At 38.2% G+C, this 26,289-nt stretch overlaps 1 protein-coding gene across 1 annotated transcript in view; it reads right to left on the bottom strand.

Moving 5' to 3' along the window:
- Positions 1–26,289, bottom strand: part of COL3A1 (collagen type III alpha 1 chain) — a 127,314-nt gene that overhangs the window by 5,053 nt on the left and 95,972 nt on the right. The window contains exons 32-49 of the mRNA XM_078680358.1: positions 23,334–23,387; positions 20,945–20,998; positions 20,810–20,863; positions 19,099–19,152; positions 17,926–18,033; positions 17,707–17,760; positions 15,914–15,967; positions 11,367–11,528; positions 11,131–11,238; positions 8,889–8,996; positions 8,328–8,381; positions 8,112–8,219; positions 6,109–6,162; positions 5,916–6,023; positions 3,484–3,537; positions 2,037–2,144; positions 530–824; positions 28–215 (exon numbers count right to left, since the gene is read on the bottom strand). Coding sequence (XP_078536484.1) covers positions 28–215; positions 530–824; positions 2,037–2,144; positions 3,484–3,537; positions 5,916–6,023; positions 6,109–6,162; positions 8,112–8,219; positions 8,328–8,381; positions 8,889–8,996; positions 11,131–11,238; positions 11,367–11,528; positions 15,914–15,967; positions 17,707–17,760; positions 17,926–18,033; positions 19,099–19,152; positions 20,810–20,863; positions 20,945–20,998; positions 23,334–23,387 — 1,779 coding nt within the window. The remainder of the gene's footprint in view (positions 1–27; positions 216–529; positions 825–2,036; positions 2,145–3,483; positions 3,538–5,915; positions 6,024–6,108; positions 6,163–8,111; positions 8,220–8,327; positions 8,382–8,888; positions 8,997–11,130; positions 11,239–11,366; positions 11,529–15,913; positions 15,968–17,706; positions 17,761–17,925; positions 18,034–19,098; positions 19,153–20,809; positions 20,864–20,944; positions 20,999–23,333; positions 23,388–26,289) is intronic.

Below are 26,289 nucleotides of genomic sequence, written 5' to 3'. Positions count from 1 at the left end.
CTCAAAATCTGGATTTTTAATCCATACCTGGAAGCCACCATCCATAGACTCTCCAAACCAAATATGTTTCTTGTCATTTGTTGTGCTAGTCCACCACCTCTTCTTATGAACAGTGCTTGGGTTAGCATTTACACAGGTCTCTCCAGTTTCCATGTTGCAAAATACTTTGATGGCATCCATTTTGCATCCTTGGTTCGGATCAATCCAGTAATGACCTAGGGACATAGAAATTAGCATAATAACCTCTTAATTCAGAAGGAAGCAAAGCAAACCTCACTTTTTGTTCTATTGCCTGGAATATGGGAAGGGTCGGGTCCCTAAGTAGAGACATCAACTATGGCATATGTTTTTACCTTTTATGAAAATAATGGTGTTACTTCTCATTGGGTTAGTGTTTCATTGAATTCATAAAAATAATACAATTTCCCTAGATTAGCATGGTTTGTTCTATAGCATCATTACGATTTTGTAGCTAATTTAGCAAAATCACGTGTGAATTATACAAGAATGGTACTATGCAACACTTTACCACTTTCTAATTGAGGATGGCAGAACTTCAGGTCTCTGCAGTTGCGAGCTGGGTTCTTGCGTGATCCATCAGGGCTGATTATGTTTTCGATCTGGCTGTTAATGGTTTTCAGGGAGGACATGATTTCATCAGCGCTGACTCTCTGATCTGCTGGCTGGTCACCGTACCAGGGAGCTTGGCCGGGTCCCTTTTCACCACCAAATACTCCCAGCTGCCCAGCACCACCTTCACAACAAGGACCAGGTGCGCCTGGAGGACCAGGTTGTCCTGGGGGACCAGCAGGTCCAGAAGAACCCTAAAATGTAAGCATCCACAAGTGATTCATCTTGATTTCATCTTGTATTTAAACCAAAAGACTCAGATAGGATGGTTCCAAGCACAAGTTGATCAATGGATTTGGACCTAAGATAACTTGAAAAACAGTCACATCTTATGTAAAGCTGTGATGGATGAGGTAGGATATGGAGCTAACATCTGAAGAGTGATTGTCAGCATACGCAGACTTCTTGCTGAATTATTTAATGCAACATATGTCATATCTGATGCAAGTGGTGGTCTCATAGTGTGACCCATGTGAGTCTTGACATACTTTGAATCACGCTTTTGCAGTAAGAAGTTATGAGTGGTCCAAGTTTTGTCCTCCTTCTAATGTAATGTGGCAGACCAGACAAGCACCAGAAGCCATACATTAAAGCATGCACTTGCAACACTACTGTGTATGAAGCAAATCACTGGAAAATGTTTGGTTACATGTGTGTTGTCAAGAGTATACATAAAACCAACACATTTTCAAGAAAAAGAGAGTACACAGAACCACTATTGTGGAGGATTTTGAAATTCAAGGCATCATTAAGCCAAGAAGACCACTATCTTTCCCAACAGAGGACACATTGGGGGAAATATTCACCACAGAACGCTGGGAAGTGTGAAGTAATAGTTATTCCATTAACTACTGCTCTAATTTTGTTTTTTTAAACAGCCATTGCTCATCATCTATGGCATTTCCAAGGATTACCTTTATATATAAACTCTGAATTTAGGAGAAAGAAGCCTGAAATTATATTTAATTCTGAAATTGCCATTTCCCTTTACCTTGATGAAGCACAATTATTAATCCCAACCTAGGTGTCACTCCCATCTGCATTAAATTATACTAGAATGTACGTTATCGTCCTAGAGTGATTATTTATGTATGCCATTGTGAACATTTGCTAGGAGTAGGGCTTCCATATGCCCAAGGTAGTGGTGGGCATGGTGCCACGGTACAGAGTCAATCATCTCTATCGAAGAGTATTTTTATAGGGAGTAGGGCTTAATATGCTCAGCCTAGTAGACAACACAACCCTCTCAAATGGGAATGTAAGCAAGTAGGACACATTTAAAGAAAAACAAGGTTCATATCTTTAAAGGCATATATTACCCCCCTGAGCCTTATAAACATACAATAAATGCATGTTTGGCCACAAATGTTTTATCCTAAGCGTTAGCAATGCATTTTTCGACTAACCTCTGAGCCAGTTTCACCTCTGCTGCCACGAGGACCTGGAGGACCAATTGGGCCTGGGTAACCGCCATGACCATCTTTGCCTGGGGGACCAGCAGTTCCAGGAGGGCCCTATCACAATAAAAGTTGTAATTTAACCGCAATGTAAGGAGTCACTTGATCAACTATACATTGAACGGAATATTCATGCTCCTACAGACATTTTTGCTTAGGTCAATAAATACCTTAAAACCTATTCATAATTTGTACGAAATTTCACAGACATTGAACATCAATCAAACTTAATCAATTGCATCTCACAAAGGGGCTCATCATTTATGAAAAATAATTGAATATTTTCAAACATATAATTCACTGAAATATAAAATTTCTCAAAATACTGTAATAACAACAGAGAAATCATATGAAAATGCGAAGTTTTTCTGATGCTATCTAAAGGCAATAAAACCCTTAAATCAAACAGAACGTGAACAATTATCGCACTGTTAGTGCTACAAAATTGACAGATTTTTACATGTTTTTTTTTCCAATTGTTGATTATCTGCAAGCTCGCAGTTTGGTCAGTTCTGAGAGGCATGTGCATCCTCATTTTATGATAATCAAATAAATCATCATGTAGACCTAACAGATGGAACTTCCATATAAATCACACACAGATCAAGTTCTATTATTTTTGGTGCAGATTCACAAATCAGCATTGGAAAGAAATCAGCATTGTAAGACAATTGTTTAACAGACATCCTGAGACCATATTTTGGACTCTTGTCACTGACCCATTCTAAAATGTGGTTGACACTTAAGTCTTTACATTGGCCACAGTCTGGGCCAGTGTGTCGTATCACAACAAATGCACAGTTTCAAGTGGAACAGCACATTAATGAAAAATGTGTTTTAAGCCAACGGCCTGCCTTGCAATGTGCATGTGGCAACGAGGGCTACATGTAAAAGGGGCAGGTGCAGAGATTACTTTGCAAGCAGGTACAGTGAGAAACTCTGTTCATCGGCAGGGAGGTCTCAGGGTTGTCCATGGGACCTCTATTCTCCCTTTCATTGTGCAGCCACTGAAGACACACTGAGTGTGCACCCCTTCAATGGGGAAGATTCAGTGATACCCCACCACCACAACAGCTCCTTTGCCTCTGCACCTGTGTCTGTAATACAGTGAAGGGGCAGCGGCAAAGTGTTTCCTCATTTGCATGATACCACGTCCTCATGCAAAATTAAGGAATGTCTCCTTGAAATAGTGCTGGCACATATGCAGAGCCAGGGGGAATGTGGTACAAAAGGAGCTGTGCAAGTGTCTGTGGCCCCTTCTTTAACACCAAACTGCCCCAATGGCGTTGAGTTCTTAAAAACATAGCTTGTGCAAAGTAAATATACTTCTTTTTCCAGGTACAGCATACGCTTTTAACGTTACCCCTTTACTATACATTGATGCTGCTGCACTTACCCTGGGACCAGCAGTTCCTGGACTTCCATTGGCACCTTGATGGCCAGAAGGTCCCTGCAAAGGACAAGAATGCAAAATACATAAACAAATAGTTTATGGCATAAGGAAAAATGCTGCCAGGCCAACAAATATGTATCAAAGGCCTTTTTAAGATACATATGCAACCATATTTATAAAGCATATTGAACTTAAGTACAAATGAATCCTGATTCTTCTCCAACCTGCAGCCTCTGAATGTTGTGAAGTGATGGCTGGTTTGTAAGCATGTGTGAATGTTTTGAAATAAAGCAACAATGTTTTAACAACAGGTTTGAAATTCTACAGATTAATAAAATCAACAAAACAACATAAACACTTCATATTCTTGAAGTGGAATCTCAAATCTAAAAGCCCAAATACAGATTATAGAGAAGTGTCTGCATTTATAGGTCCATTGCCGACTATTACTTCTCATAAATTGTATTTTTTTTATGTCTGCATTTATAGGTCTCTTGCCAACTATTACTTCTCATAAATTGTATTTTATTTTATTTTAATGATTTCGATTGTTCGACAATAAAATAATTAACTGAACCTAGAAGGTAGGGTTGCCAGCAATTGGGCAGTAATGCTCATAAGTCCACTACTCACAAAGTTATACATGAGCAAAATGTTTTGCTCAAACTTGGATTTTATATTTCACCAGATAAAGATAGAAATTTAGTTTGTGCCCCAAATTGCCTCACAGCAGAAATTTCTTCTTTCAGACATTGACATACATCAGAGACAGTTTAACTAGAGATAGTGGGCCAGATGTATAAAATTCAGATTTTGCATTCCATAATAGCGACCCCATAGGAAACACTATTTAGGAAATGCAAAATGATATGCACTACATTTGCTATTCCCTAATAGCAATTCCTACAGAGTAAGAATCGCTATTAGGGAAGTGCAAATAGGAAATGCCACTGCATTCCTGTCGATGGGCAAAATACGTAATGGTTTGCATTTCATAAGTTGCGATTTCCTAATAGGATATCACAATTTAAGATATGCAAAGCCAAAGGTACCTCTGGGCTTAAGGCCTCCAAGGAGGCACCCCAAATTTTCAAGTGCATATGTAAGTGCACATTTGCCCTAGGGCATGTTGCATGTTACATGTACAAAATGATTTTTTAAAATTTGTACATGGTTACCATCGATCTTGCTTTGTACATGTGCTTTGGCAATCACAAATAGGCAATCCCTATTTGTGATTTCCTACATTGCGATCACAATTTCCGATTTGAAGTGGGAAGAAATCACAAATTGCGACAGCGATTTGGCCTTTGTACATAGAAAAAGGCAATTTAGAATTTCTTAATGGGTCGAAATAGTGATTCAGTCAGTTAGAAATGCAAAATGGCTTCATACATCTGGCCCAGTGTGCACAATAGGTTTAAGTGTAAAAATGTGATTTATTAGGGGTTAAACATCTTTTTAAATTATATATATATTAATATATATATATATATATATATATATATATATATATATATATATATCCAAATCCAAACTGCTCCGAAAGCGCCGATAGCCACGCCATTTTTTTCACAATGTAACAATTGGATCAATTACATTTATGTACGAGAATGAATTTGATCAACAATGCATTCATTATTTTCCTATAATGCACTTTACATTTTGTGTTTATTAATGCATAGATTTTTGTGATCACATTATTTATATCACTATACATTTGTATTGTATTGATTTTATAAATACTAGTCTGGTTTGTATAATTTTTTTGACACTTGTAATGTCAATCAGTCTTTTCACTATTTCTATGCTGTAATGCAGAGAAGGTGTTTACACACTTTTTGTATTGTCCTACCTTTATTGTTATTATATAAGTTTCTCAGTGTTTTGGGCGCGCTATGTGAACAAGCTCCCTAGTAGGGCGAAACGCGTCATCTTCTATGGAATAAACTGTCTTCCTGCTAACTCATCTCGAGTAGTGATTGTTTTGCTGGCTATATTTCGCTGCATTGTGTGAGATTTCTGAGGCCCAGACCTACTATATTCCGCCATTACTTGACGGAATTGGGACTGCTTTCTTCATATATATATATATATATATATATATATATATTATATATATATATATATATATATATGTATATGTATATATATATATATATATATATATATATATATATACATATACATATATATATATATATATATATATCTGTGATTATAGATATAGATATATATATATCTGTGATTATAGATATAGATATATATTTATCTATAGTAATAAATATCTTGAAATTGACATTATTATAGCTTTTAACTGTAAGTACCCAAAATTATAACAGATGATAATCGAGCTTCAAGTCTATTTTTCTTAAAATCCTTAGTTTTAGTCAGTCTATGATAATAATAATTCAATAAAGCTTGCCATTACTTACGGGAGAACCCGGGGAACCAGGGGTACCGGGCATTCCGCGATGGCCTTTGATACCATTTGTGCCACGTTCTCCAGCTTCACCTTTATCACCACGAGGACCTTGCACACCCTGCCAAAAGCAAAAACAATTTAAAATGGCAGACCCAATGTACTGTAATACAATATGTGGCTCAGACCATGATGGTGATACTTACGGGAGCACCACGAGCACCAGCAGGACCAGCAGGGCCAGATGGACCACCAGGTCCCTGTGGATATAAAGTAAGAAGCGTAATTAAGAATGAGAATCTTCTGTTGTATATCTCATTTTTATATTGACTTGCCAAACATAGATTATAGTCATTGCCTTAGGTATATGGCAGAATATCGCCAAAGTGAAAATCATCATAAAAATGAAACTCTATGGATACAATTGCCAGGAAATGGATAGTGGAAGAAAGTATTTCCTTTATTACAGAGGTGTACATAAAAATCTTAAGAGTAACTTGATATGGTAGAATTGGGTTAGGTCTGTAGGAAGACTCCTCTGGAAGTCAATAAAATAAATCCTGTTCCATCAGCTGTCTCTAACTCCTGTTTTGGGAACCTCTGTTAAAGTACACTGATTTGTGAATGGTCAGATGCCAGTCTATAATAGTAGGTACATGCCTTGTCTCCATACCCAAATCCTTTTTTAACATAAAATGATAATACTATAGCTGTTTATGATTTTCAGTGAAAATGCTCAAGATGTCTATTGGTATTGGTTGGTAGAGTGTACACATTTGTTTAGCAAAATGGTTAAATGAAAATGACATGAAGAGTGGGTCCTGAAAACTGGTTTGTTCCGTGTTCGCTTCATTTGTTCCCCGTGCACAGCAGATGATTAGTGCTGCACTTGTTCTGTACTTGTGGTTACAGCACACTACTGGCTCCCACAAACATATATAATTAAGATTCCCTAAATCCACATTTTTATTACATTTTCTCTGGGTTCAAGTAAGGAGATTTTGTCACCCATAGCACATGATGTAAGATTTATTTGACAAATCCAAAAGAGTGGCAATACATTGCTGACCTTGCAGTGAAATTATGTCACATTCCTCGACAAAAAGGAGAGGGACATCTGAATCCACCAATGTATGATGATGTTTTATTATATCTTCGGCTAACAACTTTAGAGGACTTCCTCTGCACAACTGATGCTTTCTTGCTTCCTAAAACTCATCCTGAGACTGAATCTTCACATATTTCTGCATCAATTTCCTTAACTTCAGGTCAAGAGTAATACTCTCAATATCAGTCTCTTGGTGAAGAATTTAGATATTTACTGGAATATTTACTTTCACATTTTGACTGCTGTCTATGCTTTGGTTCTTTTCTGATTTGGCAGCCAGAAATTGTATTCTTTTCGATTTGCAGCCATCTTCTCTTGCACCCCCAAAGAGCACACTTGTTGCCAGTTGATCAGCCCATAAATGGTTGATCACCTCATACTAGTTTTGATTTATATTGGCTGCCTTTACACCACAATATTCTTCTATCTGCTAACTGTGTTCAGCCATCTTTTAGTATATGTACTGTTGTAGATATATAGTGGGTCGGAAAGTATATTTTATCAAATATTTTGTAAAAATATTAGCGGATAATGCTTTTCAATATCTTGTATTGTAGAAAAAAGAATAGACCTAGATATTAGAACTATCTGCTTACATAACTTGAACAAAATATCTTAAGTGCATCATCATTCATCCTCTATTAAAAAGGAAGAATATGCTTTGATATTTTATATTTCAGGCAAAATACCAACAGTTACATTCTCCTATGAAAAGCTATGAATTTGTTAATCCATGATATATATGGAGAATTAATCAAATTCTGAAAAAGCAGCATTTGGTCACAACACATGTGCTAACTCTTTGCTTTTATGTCTAGACAGTTCAAATGGATATAACAAGAGCATTTTCAGAAACCTGGTTAATTTGTTTTAAAAAGAGAATAGTTCAATCCTTGATTTTCAGACAATTAGTGCCTCTACCTTTCAAAAATACAAATAATGTGAAATTCACTGATTTGAGGATTTCTGAATAGTCTGAGAATGCATATTCTAGTTTTGGGTCTCATCTCAGTTCCTTGGAAGAATTTAGCAGCTCTGAAATCCATTTTCTAAAGAACATAATGAAGTCTAACGAAATTACTTCATATTTTCTAGACTTACACTCTCTCCTCTCTCGCCTGACTTTCCAGCTGGGCCTACAGGACCAGGCGCTCCGGGATGTCCAGGAGAACCAGGTGCACCTGGAGAACCATTTTCACCACGGTCACCCTGAGAACACCAAAATGTATTAGAAACAATGTTTACTTTGATTTAGTAATCTTTCAAACAAAACAAGTGACATAGATTATATTGTAAAAGAGCTTTCTTTCTGCATACCTTGGCACCAGAAGACCCATCACGTCCAGGTACACCATCCGATCCAGGATTCCCCTAATTAAGATGAAAGTGTACATTTTAAAATCTATAAGCTTGGCATTATACCTGGTTCACTTATAAATCAGGGGATGTATGGGTTGAATTATCAAAGTCCTTTTTATCTCAAATAAGGACTCTAGATAAACCTAACAGCTTTAGTGTTTAGGCACCAAACCACTATTGTTATGATAAAAGGCAAAAGCTTACTAAAATTAGGCATACTAAAATTAAATTTAAGTGAATATGTTACCTCAATACCTTGTACTGTACTTTTTACCAAACCCCACCATTTACTGTTTAAAGAATACGTTTTCAATTTAAAATGAAGAATTTATAAAGTGAAGAAAAACAATCAACAAAAATGCTCTAAAATGTAAAGTAAAATTTGTGAAACTAAGTATATCTTCAATTGAGCACATAAGAATGCACGCTGATTGAAAATCTATTTGAAGCAATGCTGATGGAATTAAAAAGATTAAATGAATATATATCATAAAGATCATGTGTGAAACAATCACTTACATCTCTGCCAGGTTCTCCTGGGGCACCATTTATACCAGCAGGTCCTTGTGATCCAGGATTTCCACGGTCACCAGGGGAGCCATTGGAGCCAGATTTACCATCTTCACCCTACAAAAATAAAATAGGCTCAATACTTTATGAGATAATAATGTAAAAGTCAGGAGGAGAGCAAGCAGTAATATGCTTACTACACACTGAATTAATTAGCAGTGTCATGTCTGATTAAGAAAAAAAGTATTTACTGATTGGGTTGGGATTATATATGCCATGGTAATCTGTGAAGATCCTTTTTATTATATATATATATACACACATACATACATACATACATAGTGCTGTAATTGGGACTACTACTGGCAGCTTCACAGTGGCTACAGGGGGGAAAAACCCACTTGAGGCATTAATGGTTGTATTTACAGCGTGCACACCAAACTCACTTGAGAAATATTTCATGAGCAAGCACTACAAGTACCATGAAGCTGCAGGACAGCCACGCCCACTGAGGCAGGTACTACTTGAATGACGGGCTCATACCGGTGTGTTTGCTAAACTGCAGAAAGTCAGCCTGAGATAAAGGGCAGGAGCCCAAAACGCGCCAGCGAAAGACTTTATTGAAAACCGTGTTTTCTGCTCTGTACCTGTGTTGCTGCAGCCTCAATTAAATTGGAACAGAAATTTTCACTTGTGTGGGCTCCATCATTAGAGGTAACTCTTTGTGTTGGATATATATATATATATATATATATATATATATATATATATATATATATATATATATATATATACACGCACACACACACACACGCACACACACACACACACGCACACACACACACACACACACACACACCCTTTGGATTCAAAATGTTTTCCTAAATGCATTATTGTTTAATCAACATCCTGTTTTATCTACTTTTGTTGTCATTATTGTTTTTAAGAATGTTCTGTTTGTTTAAGAGTTTTCTGTTTGTTTAATCCAGTGTTTTGTCTAATGCAACGCAGACATTTAAGTAGGTTCAGCTAGTCAGTGTTGTCTCTTTTAGTGCTTAGTTGAACATAATTTAAAAATACCATAGCATTTGATGTCTAATAGAGGCAGCAATAATTAGAAATTAGACATTTAAGACCTTTCTACATCTAGGCATGTAGTCCTCAATTATATGGTGTCATTTTGCATTACCATGATACACGGTTCGTGGAGCAGTTGGAGACACAATCCAACACTAAGGGCAACACATTCAGATTTTTGCCTGAAATATATTTGATCACCATGCTGTTGTCATTTGTTTTCTGGTACTGCAAATAAATTCCACAACAGCATCCCAATGATCTGTTTAAGGAAGTCAGGTTCTACTAGGGCAGTGATACTGCTGCTGTTTGTGTGATTTTTGCCTAATACCAGGCCTTCACCTATTGGCAAGATTGTTATCAAATGAGAATGTAGATTGAGTACTCTATGTATTTTGCAAACACCAGAAGCTGGGAAATGGGATTTTCACTTTTTGAGAAAAATATTACCCTGAAACCTATATTATTTTTAATGCATTTTACCCTTGCTCTGTTTTTTTAGAATTCCAGATGAAAAGGCAAATCACATTGTTGAGTGGGCTGAAAATAAAGTAGGAAAATAAAGAATATCAAAAGCAGATAGTCTCAGCAGGTAGCTCCCCATGATTTGTCCATGCTGTGTGACTACTGTTCAATCACCATAGCTCTTATATGTTGATGAAGAGACACTGGATGGCTGACATAGGTGTTGGCTAATACCCACAACAATAATTACCTGTATCCATGAATCCATGAAATGCAAACATTTACCACAACCATAACCTAGAAAAGGACAAATGTTCCACCATCAAACACATATTTTTTTAACTGGAGGGGACTGGGGTGTAGCAACGCAATTTACTGTGGTTATAGAGGCATGGTTATAGTTATAGAGTCTTCGGAAATAGTGAGATTCCTACTGTAGAGTTCTGTGAACAATCAGTGGTGTTATTTATCGCCCCACTCTACGTCTCATTCAGAGACTGCTAATGTCACTTTCAATTCATTTTTCAAACATTTGTACATAAGTTGTACACCAATATTGTCACCTATATTGTGTGCCTGAAACCACTGTGAAGTTTTCACTTGCACCTCATTTCAACTGCATGTAATTTGTGTTAACTATACAATTTTATTGTTTCCGTTGCATTCTGTGAATGGTCAGTGAATCTGTGTAGAATTTCCATGAATTTACCTTCGGGCCAGGAATGCCAGGAGCACCTGGCCTGCCTTGAAGACCTGGAAGTCCAACAATGCCACGTGAACCAACTGGGCCTGAAATTCCAGAAGGACCTGGGGCACCCTGTAAAAAACATAAATTGATTTTTTTTCATCTATGTGACATATAGCCTGTGATCATTTCATTATTTTGGTTCTATTAATCTGCCAGTGTGTGAAGTAAAATAACACGTTTGCCTCCTGTCTACTCACCGATTCTCCTCTTGAACCTGGAGCTCCTCTTTCGCCTTGTGTACCTGGTTCACCCTTTGGACCACTGCCACCTGGACTGCCTGGTGGACCTGTACTGCCAGCTGGACCAGGGGGTCCATCCTTTCCTGGAACTCCAGAAGAACCAGGTGGACCTTGATTACCCTAAATTCAAATACAAACAACAAATGGTCCTTAGAACTAATGTTTATTCCCTTCATTAATTTTTAAAAAGTCTTGGTATCTGTTATAATTTTCTCAGAAAGGTTAACACTTTTAGTCTGCATTATGTATCTAGATGATGGAAGGTAGGTAGGAATAATAATTTGTTTTATACAAGTAACAATGAGGATGGATGGAAGTCTCCTCTGGTGGGAGTTCACCCTCATCCTCTCCAGAGAACATGACTATAGGCATCACTAGGCAATAAGGCCTCTTCACAAATATTCAATTTTCTCCCATACAAACACTTAAAAACCCTATTATCTGATATGCATCTCTAACACAGTGATACAATTCAAATCACTGACCCCACATCGGAATCCATCTTCCTCCAATCTGCATAATTAATCCCCTGCCATCCCTCAAAAAAATATATTTAGCTTTCTGTCAGTTTTTCTTGGTCACATTCACAATCGCCTTACACAACCCTTGAGCTTCTCTACTTCTCATCTATTTGAAAACTGCAGTCTACATTTATCTCTCACTACCATGTCTGTGCCATTACCTAAGCTTCCTCTCACAGAAGGAGATGGGACTCTCCTATCATCTGCTCCCTTAATATAATGATAGAATCACAACACTTAAAAATGGGCCATCTGTGAACCCACATAATCTCTAAAACCTAAACACTTACCATGGTTCTAAGATGTTATGTCCTCTCTGGAATCACACACAATCATGCTTGCCTGCACTGTTAAATATCTAAGGCCCCTTACTACTCAGCTATTAATCTCTCTGATACTTGTCATTGAGTTTTATTCCTACGTTCCTATAAAGCGTAACAACTAATAACGTCAATATAAGGCCAATTACCTCCAACTCAGCCTATTGTACAGCTCTCTACCCTTTTCTGTTCCATTTCAACCCGGTACATCTCATTCTTTCACATCCCTGTAATTAAGCTAATTTCTTGAAAACAGTCCTTAGCCATCATGCCCTGTCTTTTCCTAAAAATTGAAGCCTTTAGCATTCATTTCATCAGTTATGTCCTGCTTGACATTGCTACTTAATCACTTACTCAGCTGTGTCACCTTCTCAAACTGCTTTAAATCAGCAAATAAAGAATATTTCTATGACTAAATGAAGACCAAAACAACAAGAATCCAATAAGTAGAACTTGAGATATACATTTTTAAAGAATAAACTATTTTGTAGTGCTTAGACACAAATAGCACCAAACAGGGTTATCTGGTTGCACTTGATCAGGGCAAATCTAAAGGTTCTGTCCGACCATGATGGAGTGCGGGCTGGATACAGGACCCATGCAGGGCCTCTGAACAGTCCCTTAGATGGGTTGACGTTGAGGGTGATGTGTGGAGAAAGCAAAGCAAAGCATTGCTGTTGATTCCGCAGATCTGGGCGATGCATCAGTTCCGACCTGCGCCAAGTGGAAGATGCGCTGAGAGTCAAGGTGTGATGAAAGTGCCCTTGAACCACTGGGCTGTAGGCAATGCATGCAGCACAGAGCTATGCATTGGCACCCAGGCGCGCAAAGTCAGAGATGCATCAGAAACAGGGAACAATGCATCGCACAGTCAGCGATTCAGTGTCCGCGGTTTGGGCTGCCGGTTTGGGCAGCAGTGGCGATGCATTGGTTTTGAAGAAAAAGCACTAGTCCTGATCGGTTCAAGATCTTTGATACATGGATTTTCCGGGCCACAGCACAGAACTTACTCACAAGGGCCCAGGACTGGATTGGCACCACTTGGCAGAGCAGGACTCACAGCAGCCATAGTCAAGGTGCTGGTTGCAGGTTGGCAGTGAAGTGTTTGATGTCCCTGAGACTTCAGAAACAGGAGGTAAGCCAACAAGCCCTTGGAGATACATTAGTTCTGGGATGTAGAGATGCAAGTTTAGTCCTTCTCACTCCCAGGTGAGAAGCAGCAGGGAGCAGGACAACACGCCAAAGCAGTTCAGCAAAGTGTCAGTCCCTCCTGGTAGTACAGCAGTCCTTCTTCATGGTAGAATGTCCTCAGTTCTGGAAGTGTTCTGAGTTGGTGGTGTCAGATGTCTAGTATTTATACCCAGTTGTGCCTTTGAAGAGGGGGAGACATCAGAGAGAGGCCTTTGAAGTGCACAAGGACCCTGGCCTTTCTGTTCTGGTTCCAGACTCCCTACAGTCGGGTGTGCAGCTCTTTGTATGGGAACCGGCACAGCCCATTCAGGTGGAAGTGTCAGCTCCTCCCTCCCATCCTGCTCAGAATGACCCATCCGGATGTAGATTGCCCATCAGGCACACCAAAGCTCTCTTTCTGTGTGGCTGTCTAGACCTAATGCATAAAGCCCAGCTGTCGCCCACCCCAGATTGTATTCAAAGACAGGTACAGACATGAAAAGGTTAAAGTAAGAAAATGCTAAAAGTGGAATTTTTAGACTTAAAATCTAACTTTACCATACGTTGTGATTTTAAATTGTGAGTCCTGAGACATGAAATTCGAAATATCTAACTTTTTCCCAACTGGAAATTACATTTATACAATGTAATAAGGCAATCCCAAAAATAAACTATGGGAGAGATAGGCCTTGCAGTAGGTAAAAACGAATTTAAGAGTGTTTCACTATCTGGACATGTAAAACTTAAAATTACATGTCCAGCTTTTTAAATACACTGCACGCTGCCCTGGGGGATGTCTACTTTTGAGGTGACCTATATATATTAAAAACGGTTTGGGCCTGGCTAGGGGTTAACTTGCCAGATTGACATGCTGTTTAAAACCACACCCAAAGGCTCTGCAATGACAGGCCTGTGGCAGGTTTAAAGTGCTACCTAAGTGGGCGGCACAAGCAAGGTTGCAAAACTGTACACATAGGGGCAGATTTACAAGCCCCATGCACCAGATTTACGCAGCCGTTGCGTCACCTCTGTGACACAGCGGCGGCGTAAACCACGCTCCATGTTGCACCTTATTTATAACTTGACGCATCTAGGGAGATGTGTCACGTTGTAAAGCACTGCGCCACATGAAACCTGCATTAGGTTTCATGTGGGCATTCCGGCGCAGTGAAATCGTTTACACTTTTACATCCATGCTACGTCAAAACCTTGCGCCTGCTTGAAGTAGGCGAAGGAGTGACGCATCATCTTAGGCATGTGGCGCCCCTGAGCATTGCTGGAGCCGCATCATGCTTGCGACATGTCTCCAGCAATGCGCCGCCCTTACGCCGCAGGATGCGACACGCATCAGCACATCCTTGTGCCACGGTGCGCTGCATTGTAAATATAACGCATTTGTGGTGGCGCAGGGAGGGAATTGCGTGTCGCATCTTTTCTGGCGCACCCCTGCTGTTTGCAGAGATATGCCAGAACTCGTAAATCTGCCCCATAGTCTCTGCAATGGAAGGCCTGAGACATGTTTATAGGGCTACTTAAGTGAATGGCACAATCAGTGCTGCAGTCCCAGTAGTTGCATTTCTGGACCTGTGCACATATAGTGCACCTTACTAGGGCCTTAAATGTAAATTAAATAATCCAATTGTGGATAAGCCAATGTTACCATGTTTTAGGGAAAGAGCACATGCACTTTGCCACTGGTCAACAGTGGTAAAGTGCCCAGAGTCCTACAGGCAGCAAAAACAAAGTCAGCAAAACAGGAAGTCAGAAGGCAAAATATCAGGGGAAATCACGCCCCCGCCAAACCTTTTAATCAGATTGTTAAACATATACATCCAAACAGATAGTGTGGCTACATACTACGGATGGCTTTGAGGAGCTTGACTTGTGGAAATGTTAGTGCTGTTCAATGAATGTAAATACAAAATGCAAGGCCCAACTCCTTACAAAACTGCTGTTGAACACCAATTTGGAGGTTGTATTGCATTGTTCTGTAGGCAAATATCTCCCTCATGTAGACCAAAAAAGTACTAGTTTGAAAGTGAGCTATGTTTGCATAGGGTGTCAATGTGTCTCCATGAGACTCACCCACTTGTTAAGATATTCCAGGACCCTAATCACCCACCAGGAGAGGCCACGTAGGCCCACCACCCATTAGGGGCACGCAGAGTGTACCTCCAACTCACAGTTACATTGCTGTTCAATAATCTAACTGAATATAAAATAAGCAGGCAGTCAGAACAATTATTTACTTAGCCCTACTTCTCCTCCACCTGGTTGGAGAGAGTTTACTTACATAACCTCATAGTGCCTGAGCTCACTGACCAACAGGTATGTGGTTCATTTTCTGTAAAAAGGGCCTTCATATTGTTTTCATTTCCAAATCTCAGTTATGTACCTTTAATATAATTGCCAGCCCCTTTCAGAAGTAGATAGACTTCAACTACCCAACATAAACATTTTTAAAGAATAATAGCAACATTTTAGATAAACTTACATTACTTCCAGGGGGCCCAGGTAGACCACGACCACCAGGAAAACCAGCTGCACCCTGAAATATTAAACAACTATTTATAAGTGGTGTAATAAATATCTGAAAAATACATCATGCTGTAAAAGAAGATTTGGATATTTCAAAAATTATTTTATGTTTTTAACATTTGTAAAGCATGTTGTAATACCATTAGCATTATTGCATGTTTTGTTCCCACCTCAACAGGGCAAGTATGAATAGACTAAGTAAAAACAACTAAACTAATATTAACTATAAAAATGTGAACACTATTACGGTGAATTGACAAATCAGCCATATTGAGTAGAGTATTAATCAACCGGATTAAAGAAGTAGGTATATCACCTGCCATTCAATAATTTGATATTGTTAGGCATCTTTTATTTCAATTGTAGTGACTCTCTATAGTAGTGCACAGAAAGTATTGAACCAGAAAAACACATTTCAAAATATGGGGAAACAGGACCACACTAAATTCTGCTGAAGATCTGATTATGCTTGGATGAAAAAGCATTTCAGAACTCTTGCAAGGTTGAGATGGTTTGCTATTGCCCATATATAGCCTTTCTGCATATAATTAATTTCTATTCTGAAAGATAATCAATTTCAGAACAGTCAGAACCTTGCTGTGTACTACCTGAACCTCAAAAGGCACTATATTGCTGATATTGCATAGGATTGTAAATCTTTACATTTAAGGCAAGTCAATAAAAATTCAATATCACTCGAAACTGCTAATTTAGGTATTGTGAAATGGCACTCTTAAACGTCATCTTTTCCTTTGCTAATATTTTCTAGCAACAGAAAATAGCCAGGACAACTGTAGTAAAGTTCTTGTATTTTACTTAGGTTAACTCCTGCAGATATATGTGCTTTCTATTTATTTCAGTGGTCTAAAGTAGCACTGAGACTGAGTTTTTGTTGTCTACAATTTATACCATATTTCTCTTAACGTATATTTTGAACATAATCTGATAAAGACACCCTAAACATCCACAAACATTTTAGTTGTTGAAAGATGCATAGATGTTTTAACTCGAACAACTAGAACATACAATGTATCAAGCTAGAGAACCTATATTGCAAATCATAAAGTACCATGGAAAATGCCCTCACTGCACAATTGTGATTAGAGGCATGAACATATATAAGTATATTCAATCATTCATGAAGGGATTCCTAGTTTGAATTTTGCGATGGATAGCAAATTGCAAATGCTGTCATTAAATCAATCACATTTCAATGAACTCTATATTTTATCAATGGTCACTGAGATGTCTAAAAGGAACGTTAGAGTCTTCGACGGATTCAATCTGTATCGATACATTTTTATGATTCACACTCAATTGAAAAATCAATCCCTGTCATGTATTCAGTTGGAAAAATATCTAGGGTCTTCTTTCAATCCAAAACCACACACAGCTGTTCTACCACTAACTTCTCCATAACTTAAGTCACTATTCTAAGATCACCTATTAGCTGCACCTTTGCCAAGGGAACATTATCATTGGATGTGAAAGGAACTACCGGAATTTTCATTTACTGAACCTCGAAGTTAACAAATGAGTCATTAAACACAATGAAATAAAAGGTGAGCCGGTACCACTTGAGTCTACGTAACAAGTCAGAATCTGTAATTAACATAAATAGATGGGTTCAGTGACCATGGTTTGCAGCCATTTCAATTAAGATCTTCTATATCAAACAACTGTTGGGTAGTAAACTGACACATGTAACATACTTAATCAACATTTATACTAACATATATTAATACTCACAGGTGAACCAGGGGAACCACGATCTCCCTTTGATCCTGCAGGGCCTGGTGGTCCCTATTTTGTGAATAATGACATTATGTTTTAATCAGCACATGTTCTCTGGCATAGGCAACAATGGCAATAAGAAAAGTTGTCTAAATGTACAATAATCAGACTTTGTTTTGGTAGTGAAAAGCTCTCTACAAGTAATGCTAGTATATGAGATCATTACATACTTACATTTGCACCAGGGCCACCTTGAGGACCAGCCAATCCTGGGGGACCGGGCTCACCTCGTTCGCCTCCAGGGCCTTTTTCTCCTTTGGGTCCAGATTCCCCATTTGGTCCCTATTTTGAAAGAATTACATTTTAATTTATATCTTGTTATGGCACTGTTACATATCAAAAGTGCAGTCTTGTTAATATGTGGTTGCCTGATGGAAAATGCTCTTAGGCTATTGTTGCTTGACATTTCTAAGCACTTTAAACATATGAAAAAGGAGTTACCATATCTAGCACAGTGATTTAGATTTTCTCATGTCATTTTAAAGAACATTTTTGGAATAAACAGACACTTCTTCGATTATACCAAAAAATAAGTTTGTGAGGGGGATTTTTTGTACAGTGAAGAGGGCTAGGATGACGAAAATGGCATAGGTTTAAACTTGTTGGTCACTTTCTGCATTATAGAGAATTAGAACATTGGAATATTTAGAACATTCAGTGGGAAGAATGTTCTAAAAGAATATATGGCACTCCCACCTAAGACGATACCAGATGTTAAGTGCCCTCTCCCATGTTGGTGGCCCAGACTTATAACTTGGATACAGTACCTTTTACAACTGTGGCAACCCTCATAAGTAGGCACAAGTACTACTCTTCAAAACTATAAACAGAACTCCTTGCTTCTCATGTAATTAGCCAAACGCATCACTTTCCCCAAGGTCAATTCCTTATTTGCCTCTGCACCCCCTTGTTGTACTACAAAATTAAAATGTTCTGCTTCATTTTGTGACTTACAATGTTTATATACATTATGTACTCTCACTATGTTAATCAAATTAATTTCATATGATCACCCCTTTTCCACTTTTGACTTAGCTGGGTGAGCCAGGCCTTCCTCCACCAGTTTGATTTACTAAACCCATTGTTATTGATAGCACTTACTGGTTCCTGCAATGGGGAACGGTGTCCTGTTCTTTACAGCCCTGTATGCAAATGCTATTCTAAGTGTAGTCCATCGATATCACTGTTTTTAGCTTTCACAGTTTGGGTAAATTTATAGACAATAATGATAAAAACCATATTGAAAATCATGAATCTACTACTGTGGCTATATGGTCATAGATGTTTACAAATTATTTAGTTTGCTATTAACTAATATGCCTTCCAATACATTTAAGTTATACTTACTGGAGCACCAGGGAAGCCTGCAGGGCCAGGAGGACCAGATTCACCACGCTCTCCCTGCACAGGGACACAGTGTAGGAATTAGTATAAGTGATTTTAGTACACACCATGTATTACAAGGAATTTTCTGAAGATTTGAATAGTTGTTAAATATTCATACTGGTACACAGTACAATAAGAATAACATAACTCATACTGCACTGCAAATAATCACACTGCAAAGTTTCAAATCAAATTTCTACCATAGAAAATAGTTTTGCTTATTTTTTTCCTCAACAAATTTACATTAACTCCTTTTAAATTGGCGGCTTTCATTATTGTCTCCAGATACACAGGAGGATACTTATACAAGTCAATTCTACTGACTGTACATCACAGCTTGCTACATATGGTCAAAAACATAATCATTTAAGAGGGGGAAATGGAAGGATGTGATTATTAATAAAAGACTAGTCAGTATTGTGTGAAAAACATAAAATTATTCGATTCTGATTTAGTCATTTGATGTGTTACATACAATCGGACATGATTTCTGCAAAGGAAAAAGGAACATAGACCAAGTGGAAGGACTTAATTGCATCAGTTTTAAAGATGTTTATTGAGTATGATGTAGTTGGAAAAGTTGCATCTTCAGAATCTTACAGACAGCGAGCTGATTAACAATGTCTTTGTGGTCAGTAGGGAAATAATTCCAGTGTTAACTTCCTTGTTGAGGTTGGAAGACATGGTATCATTGAGGCTAGTTGGACATATGTGAAGCACAGCAGGCATCTCACATTTCAATAATACTACAGAATGCCCATGTGCTAATTTCCTGCTAAATGCCTCACAAAACTAGAAGTGGGTGTTTGTCCTCTTGCCACTTCAAAACAGGTCCTATGTAAAATAACATGATTTTGAGTTAAAGTAGAGACAACCAGCATCAAATCTAGTGTTTTCTTTAACTTTTTGGTGATCCAGGTCAGTGAAACTCTCATCCAGGTGGAGTTAGGTGTGACACCAACACATGACATCATTCTTACGAAAAACAAGAAACTCTTAGGTAAGCAGTAATGTGGTCTAAATACGTATGTCAAATTTCACAGAATAAGTAAACATTCCTTTGATTCTGCTGAAGGGGCACCAATGAAATATTCCAAGACTTTCATGGTGAGTTAGGATTTAACTATTCCAAAGGATACCCTGGAAATATGGTGGCAAACCAATTTCATCTGTGAGCAGGATCCCCGTAAAAATTGCTGAGGGGTATTGCAGGCAGATTATACTATCTGGGTATGCAATTTCGAATGGCCTATTTTTTTTTTAATGTACCTTACATATCTATATGCACTCTTTTTACTTTTATTTTTTTTATATATTTCGCACTTTTGACACAGATTAGCTGTGTTCTATGACTGAGAATCTATTTGGAAGGGGTAAATTCTGAAGGGTACAAAGAATCTGCATATGAACGTTTCGATGTTCATGCTAAAGTGATTGGGAAACGGTTTAAAGTAACATACCCACAGTCTACGGTGCTGTATTATTGTTAGAAATGCCGTGTTTGGACAAGTTATAATCCAATTATAATTCAAGAGTTATGTTTTGCTACTATACATGATTAAAATGCTAAAAGTATTGACTGACATTTTATTCACTTTGGTAACATTGACAATTGCTTATATTTCCACAACCTGGTCACTCACTGGTATTATGATAGGTAACAAATACTTACAGGACCCCCACGTACGCCAACAGGCCCAGGAGGGCCAGCGGGACCAGCATCACCCTGAAAAAAATGCATATTTTGTATTATTTTTTGCCTACAAAATATAATTAGAAGTCTTTTAAGATATCAAAAGATGCAAACCTTATCTCCAGATGGACCACCTGGACCTGGGGGCCCAATGGCACCTGCTGGACCCTGAGATAAATTAAAAAAACAAGTTATGAGTACATCACTGCTTCAAATATATTTATGACACACCAATATAAACAAATGCGGGTAAGTGATATGTTATCTGCAATACCTTTTGTAAAAAACACAGGTTCCCACTCACACATTTTTGACTGCACTGCAAAGGTCAGATATTATTTTTTCACCACAATATAGCTTACCTTTCGTGAAAAAATGTTGTCTATGACTCACAAACTGCATTTCAGAAACACTACATGAGAAAACAAAACTTCTCATACTTCTAAGGCATTGAGCATGTGATTTTACAGATTTAAACCTGTATTCTCAGAGTTATGGTAACATACACTTTTATAGCCACTGCACCATGTGATTTTATCTAACCGTACAGATTTAACTCTTCATTCCCAGGTTATGGTAACATCAGTTTTATAGACACTGCACCAGTGGCGGCTCGTGTAGGGCATGCTGCAGGCGGTGGGCGGGGGAGGGAAATGGTGGGGGGTAGTAAACTCGGACATATGACAGAATGGAGGAAAGTAATCTCCTCCGTTCTGTCGTACGTCCGAGTTTACTACCCCCCACTCCGCCCCTCCTTGGCCCACCACCCCGAAGCCCACCCTACGCAAGCCACTGTACTGCACAAGAAGAAAGAAATGGCATAAACATACATGCTGAAGCACACAACGTATTTATATGATAGGGCGATTGACAGTGACGTAGATAGATAGATAGATAGATAGATAGATAGATAGATAGATAGATAGATAGATAGATAGATAGATAGATAGATAGATAGATAGATAGATAGATAGATAGATAGAAAGACGAATAGATAGATTTAAATTATCAAATTACCCAGTTCAGTAACTTAAAACAACAAGTTTAATTCGCGACAGTGTTTTGTGTTTAGGGGTTTAATTTACTATTTTATTAGAGGTAGCATAGAAATATACACTCCGTATTTCATATTTGTATACCAAGTCTTAAATCCACAATTATCCATTTTGCATCTAACTATTTATGTATTTGCTTTCTCACTCACCTACCTGCAAAAACAACTAAGTGAAATAGTTCTGGTGATGGTGTATATTATACCTTCGGTGAAATCTAGATGCATACATTTAGGCACATAGACTTCACTTTTCTCAATTCATAACTTGGAGGCCTGCATAAAATATTTTAAGCCTTCAAAATACACACAATTTTGTTTGCGATTTTGCAGGTGAAAAATATCACAGACTTTTTGCCCTGCAGTCTTTTTTTACCAGAAAATGTCTGGACCTTTTCTCCTCTAACCAGTTTCGGTTCTTTTTCAACTTTTGAACTCTAGCACGCCTATTCTCAAAGGTATATTCTGTCTAAAAAACTGCATTTATGACCAGATTTTCATTTTTATTCCACCAGGAATTCGTAGAGAGATTCGTGAAATACATAATTGGTTTTATGAGAGTGGAGAGTCGTAGATGTTCTTACTAATAAATCTTACTCAATTGGTAGGAAGAGATCACTCCAATTTGTGGTTTTCCTTGCAAGTTTGGGAGCACCCACAAAGATGTATGTTTGTGGGCATTCCTAAACTCGTTGACCCCAGAGAAAAAGACACCTACGCTTTCCACTAGTATGACTAGAATCTTGCTTCCAGTGCTGCTTTCTACCCGGAATGCTAGTGAATATAGAATTTGTGTAAACGTATGTTGTGGCAAAGGTGGAACTGACTACCCATGCTTTTCTGATTGGATCATGAGCAGACTTCTAGGAATGCGATTATGTTCAATTTTCACATGACATTGTGAGAAGTGAAATTTTGATATACACTTAGGGGCATATTAGCAAGAACCTCGTTAAAATTATCACAATTTTAGCGGCAGGAAACTGCCGCTAAAACGGCGATAATGGGCTTGCTAATATGCGTTATAGAATTCCAGTAGAAGCCCATTTTTGATGTCCTGTAAATCTAACCTGGGCTTCTATTGGAATTTTATAACGCATATTAGCAAGCCCATTATCGCCGTTTTAGCGGCAGTTTCCTGCTGCTAAAATGGCGATAAATTTAACGAGTTTCTTGCTAATATGCCTCTTAATTAGTTACTTGTGAAAATCCTTTTTTTATTTTACAATCCAATCATGATGATTCTTTTATTTTGTTGTACGTTAAATACCCTGCTTGCACAAAGGGCTCATAACTTGCCAATATAGCCATTCCATTGATAATTGCTTCAACTACAGCGATTTTTAGTTTGTAGACAAATATTATATGCTTTGGGTCATACTAATCAATTTGTGCAAGTTTAGAAATGTTAGCAATAAATTAAAGAATATTTTGGTAAAAAAACACACTTACTCTCCCACCGTCTTTACCAGGGATCCCATCACCACCTCTGGATCCAACTTCACCCTACAAGAAAGAAATTAAACAATGTTATTGAATAAAGATTAGGAAGTGCAGCATGGGATTTATTTTATGTAATGAACCTGCTGAAAATGGCCTCTCAAGTAAATGTAATCTGTTTGTTTAAAACATAAACATTTTGTAGTTAGTATTAGTGATTCTTTTTATTTGACTCATGCTGAAAATATCTAACCGTAACTTGTTTTATTGGTACATGGTTTTGCTAATGGCTTTTGTACTATTGCAGGCAGATCTGACGTCCCTTTACCACACGAAATACAAAAACAACGAGAAGTAAAGACCAACCACAGAAATGTTTCTGTGGTGTAGAGCCTTCATGAAATACCCAGACAACACCCTCTCCACAGTCACCAAACAGAGGCTCGAACATCCCTTTTCTCATTAAAAACACTGGTGTTCCATGTGCATTCCTCACAATACTTACAAAAAACTTACAATACTTCTTTTGGTGGTGAGTAGTCAAATTTTTCCTTAATGTATCTATTATATCAGATCTTTAATGGACACGTTCCTGAAAGCCACTCTTAATAAATGGGCATGCCACTATTATCTTTTAAAAAGCAGTTACTCTATTTATTAAGAAATTTAGTATCCCAATGCAAATGTGAACTTACAATCATTTCAGCGTGTATTTATATTGTCTGGAGAGTAAGACCTGATTGGATATGCTTTAGTTGAATGTTAGCTCATGCCTTGTAGCAGTTAGGAATGATTGACATTGGTGAGAAGTTCCTACAGAATGACGGAGTTATCTTATTGAAGTATTCTAGAACAGGTTGATTGTCTAGGTGGCCATTTTACCAATAAGTCTAATATTTGTTCAAGACATCACAACTAGATTAGACTGAGTTGCTTCTACTGAAAGAGCCGGTATTTTGTAAACCAACCTATGTATTAATAGGTTGGTTCACAAAATACAGATACATATAATATGCTTGAGGTAGGTTACAAATTGAGACCCACACTGATTGATTAGAGTCACAGGCACGGTGGCCTAAAAGGAAAATGGGATGCATTTAAAAAAGAAAGTGAATTATTTTACCCAAAACATTTTAGGAGTAGGTAGTGGCCCCGGGGGCCCCTACAACGAACTAACTATTGTTTGGAGCAAAGACAGTCCTAGTCAGAAAAGTGAGGGGTCCCCATTCTCCCATTGCAGGGCATGCTGTGAACTGCATGAGATGTTGTGCATCAACGTGTCTGCACGCTGATAGGATTTGTGCCAATGACCTTAAAGGCCTGATACTGCCACACAGGAGCCACTATATCAATCTGAATGCCGCAATCTCAAAAGTCGACCAGCCGATTGCTTTGGGTCTGGGAGCTGCAACTACCGTAATTGATTATCTACCTACATTGATCCTCTGAGGCTGCATTTGCTGAAGACAAACACTAACCTGTGTCAGCCCGGAGATCAGAACTGCTGACAAGCCAGGCAAGCATGCTTTCAACCTCAGTCATCAAGGGATGCACAAGACTGCCATCAGGATCCTTTGCTACTGAGGCTGAAGCCCAGGAGTGCGAAGTCGCAGGCTGCACTAGAACTGACCTGCCCATCTGAATCATCATGAAGTTTGAGTGGATAATATGGGAAAACATTAGAACAGACTGAGAAACTTCACCTAATATGAGCAAAGAGGAAGTTTGCTGCCAGAAAGTAACATTTTTGTCAATATGGACTTTTTGGGGCTAAAAGAACTTATTGCCTAGTTAACATTTTAGGGTATAAATAGTGATCTGCACCAGTCCGTAGTCCACAAAATACCTAAATCTTTCCCTGAGTTACCTAGATGTAGGGTAACTCACTGGAGAAGGAAATGGTACGAAGGAAAATGGTAATGGAGAGAAGTCTCTGGGCCATAAAATCCTTCGCCCCAAAACTCAGTGGAAGACCATTACTACTGATAAAGAACATCTATCTGGCCAAAGCAAAGGGGGCAGTAATGTATGGGGCTGGAGTGTGGGGTATGGTAGTGACAGACTCACTTTAAACTATTGAAAATAACTTTTTCAAATCCATAGTGGGCCTCCCTCTTTCTTCTTCTAATTAAATCTTACATATGGAACTGGGCCTGTTCTACATTGCGGATTCAATACATTTCGCCCCAATTCTTCTGTGGGACTCAATCTGACGGAGGGACACAGTGTCTCAGACACAAAGTATAATAAGGAATTGCTCAAGCATGGACAACCACACAAGGTCTAGGTGGCTTGGCTATGTATGGTCAGTCCTGAAGGATATTGGCCTTCCTGAATTATTTAAGGACTCACTGGCATGCCAAAATGTTTCAAAACAAAATGTCATTGATATGTTTTTATCGATGGAAGAATATAAGAGGAAGGAATACAACCGAGAGAAACAGGCCGTCTATGCCTGTCACCAGAACACCCTACTGATAGAGGGTGGGTACTTCGATTTAGTAAATGTTATTAGTCCACAACATAAATTCATACTATTGAGGTTTCGCATGAATATGATACCGTTGATGTTAGGTTATACAGAAAAAACGTATACTAACTCAGATTTAAGTGTGTGCCCGTGTGATGACCTCTCAACACAAACTGAATTGCACCTAGTCCTATTTTGCAGGCTCTATGAGAAAGAAAGGAATGACTACCTCAAACCTCATTTTAAAGCGAGGAAATTTTAAACATTATCGGTGGCATTATATATTTTTTTTAATTGTTATCTGATCCCCTGGTCTGCTTTTCGGTAGCCATGTTCTTATGGGCCTGAATGAGAAAGAGGAAGGTGGGGCTGCTAAAAGTATTGGGCTTGCTATGCGGTAATTTTACACCACATTATGGGGCTGCTTATGAAATAAGAGTCTTTAGTATGTGTGTAAGAATCTGTTGCTGTAGATTTTTATCTAAGATGAAATACGAA

This window comes from Lissotriton helveticus, chromosome 3_1 (assembly GCF_964261635.1).
Source record: "Lissotriton helveticus chromosome 3_1, aLisHel1.1, whole genome shotgun sequence".
Lineage (NCBI taxonomy): Eukaryota > Metazoa > Chordata > Amphibia > Caudata > Salamandridae > Lissotriton > Lissotriton helveticus.
This window is presented reverse-complemented; position numbering and strand designations above follow the sequence as displayed.